The sequence below is a fragment of the Myotis lucifugus genome, unplaced genomic scaffold (genome assembly GCF_000147115.1).
Source record: "Myotis lucifugus unplaced genomic scaffold, Myoluc2.0 scaffold_138, whole genome shotgun sequence".
NCBI classification, from domain to species: Eukaryota; Metazoa; Chordata; class Mammalia; order Chiroptera; family Vespertilionidae; genus Myotis; species Myotis lucifugus.
In genome coordinates this window covers 1,994,474-1,996,022 of record NW_005871186.1, presented here as the reverse complement: position 1 = coordinate 1,996,022, position 1,549 = coordinate 1,994,474, and the positions used below count along the sequence as shown (strand labels likewise).

At 40.0% G+C, this 1,549-nt stretch overlaps 1 protein-coding gene across 1 annotated transcript; it reads left to right on the top strand.

Annotated features, from left to right (window-relative positions):
- Positions 1-33: 33 nt before the first annotated feature.
- LOC102424729 (olfactory receptor 51F1-like) lies at positions 34-1,211 on the top strand. The gene is given in 4 exon segments (XM_014460681.1): positions 34-71; positions 230-722; positions 725-933; positions 935-1,211. Coding segments are annotated over 4 exon segments (1,017 nt in total).
- The last annotated feature ends 338 nt before the right edge of the window (positions 1,212-1,549 follow it).

Genomic DNA, 1,549 nt, shown 5'->3' with positions numbered 1-1,549 from the left:
AGGAAAGTATTTATGCTAATAGAAGTCAGAAGAATGGTTACTATAGAAGAGGACACTGATGAGGATGAAGTGTTAGGAAGTCCCCTGGGTTGGTGGTAATATTTTATCAGTTGATCGTGGAAGGTGTTACAGGAGTGTATAAAAATGTCAAACTTCATTGAGCTGTACTCTAAAGTTCTGTGAACTAAATGTATATCAACTAAAAATAATTTTGAAATTTTAAATTTAGAAAGTCAGGATCTTACAGGAGAATTCTGCCTCTTCAGACCGTAGTGTCATTCTACCATAACTCTACTCTCCCTACCTTCCAGACTGGAGTCCCTGGACTTGAATGGGCCCATGCCTGGATCTCCATCCCCTTCTGCTGCCTCTATTTAACTGCCCTCTCTGGGAATACCTTGATCCTACTTGTAGTCCTCACTGAGCCAAGCCTCCATGAGCCTATGTACTATTTCCTCTCCATGTTGTCCACCACTGACATTGGCTTATGCATCTCTACACTGGTAACAGTACTGGGAATATTCTGGGTCAATGCACGGGAAATCAGCTTGAATGCTTGCTTATCACAGATGTTCTTCATTCACCTCTTCACTTTCATGGAATCCTCAGTGCTCCTGGCTATGGCCTTTGATCGTTTTGTGGCCATTTCTAACCCCCTGAGATATGCTACCATTCTAACTCAAGCAAGGATTGCACATATTGGCATGGCAGTCATTACCAGGGGACTGTCATTCTGACATCACTAGTCTTACTTCTTAAGCATCTATCATTCTGCCACAGCCACGTGCTCCATCACTCCTACTGCTTCCACCCTGATGTGATGAAGCTCTCATGTTCAGATACAGAGATCAATAGTGCATTTGGACTATTTGCAATTATCTCTACTGCTGGAGTGGACTCTATCTTGATTCTGCTTTCCTATGTCTTGATCATTCTCAGTTCTCAACATTGCATCCCCAGAGGAGAGGAAAAAGGCCTTCAGCACCTGCATTTCTCATATCACTGCTGTGGCCATATTCTACATCCCTTTGATCAGCCTATCTTTTGTTCACAGATTTGGAAAACATGCTCCACCCTTTGTTCCCACGCTCATTGCTAATGTATACTTGCTTATTCCCCCTGTGATGAATCCCATCATCTATAGTGTGAAAACAAAGCAGATTCAAAAAGTTATGCTCAAACTTCTCTGTTCCAAGAGAACTCATATTTAACAGTCATTGCTCCCTTAAAATCCCATCTCAGAGTCAATGAAAATTTATCACAACTCGGAGTTATAAACCTATGCAATTTTAGAGTTGTATGGAAATAGAAATTATCCAAATTAAACATACCTACAATGTAGCTAATCCTAGTTAAAGTAATCATTTTCTAGACCAAAATACTAACTTAGATTCTCACTACCTCTCAGTTGCCCTATTCCCATAAATGACTAACTGACTTCCCATTTCTATGCTGTTTCTGCCAAAAACTGCCTGTCATTCATTTTGAATTAATTTTTCAAATATCCAGCTCAAATAAAATTTAAAAACAAACCAATAAGCAACTCTTC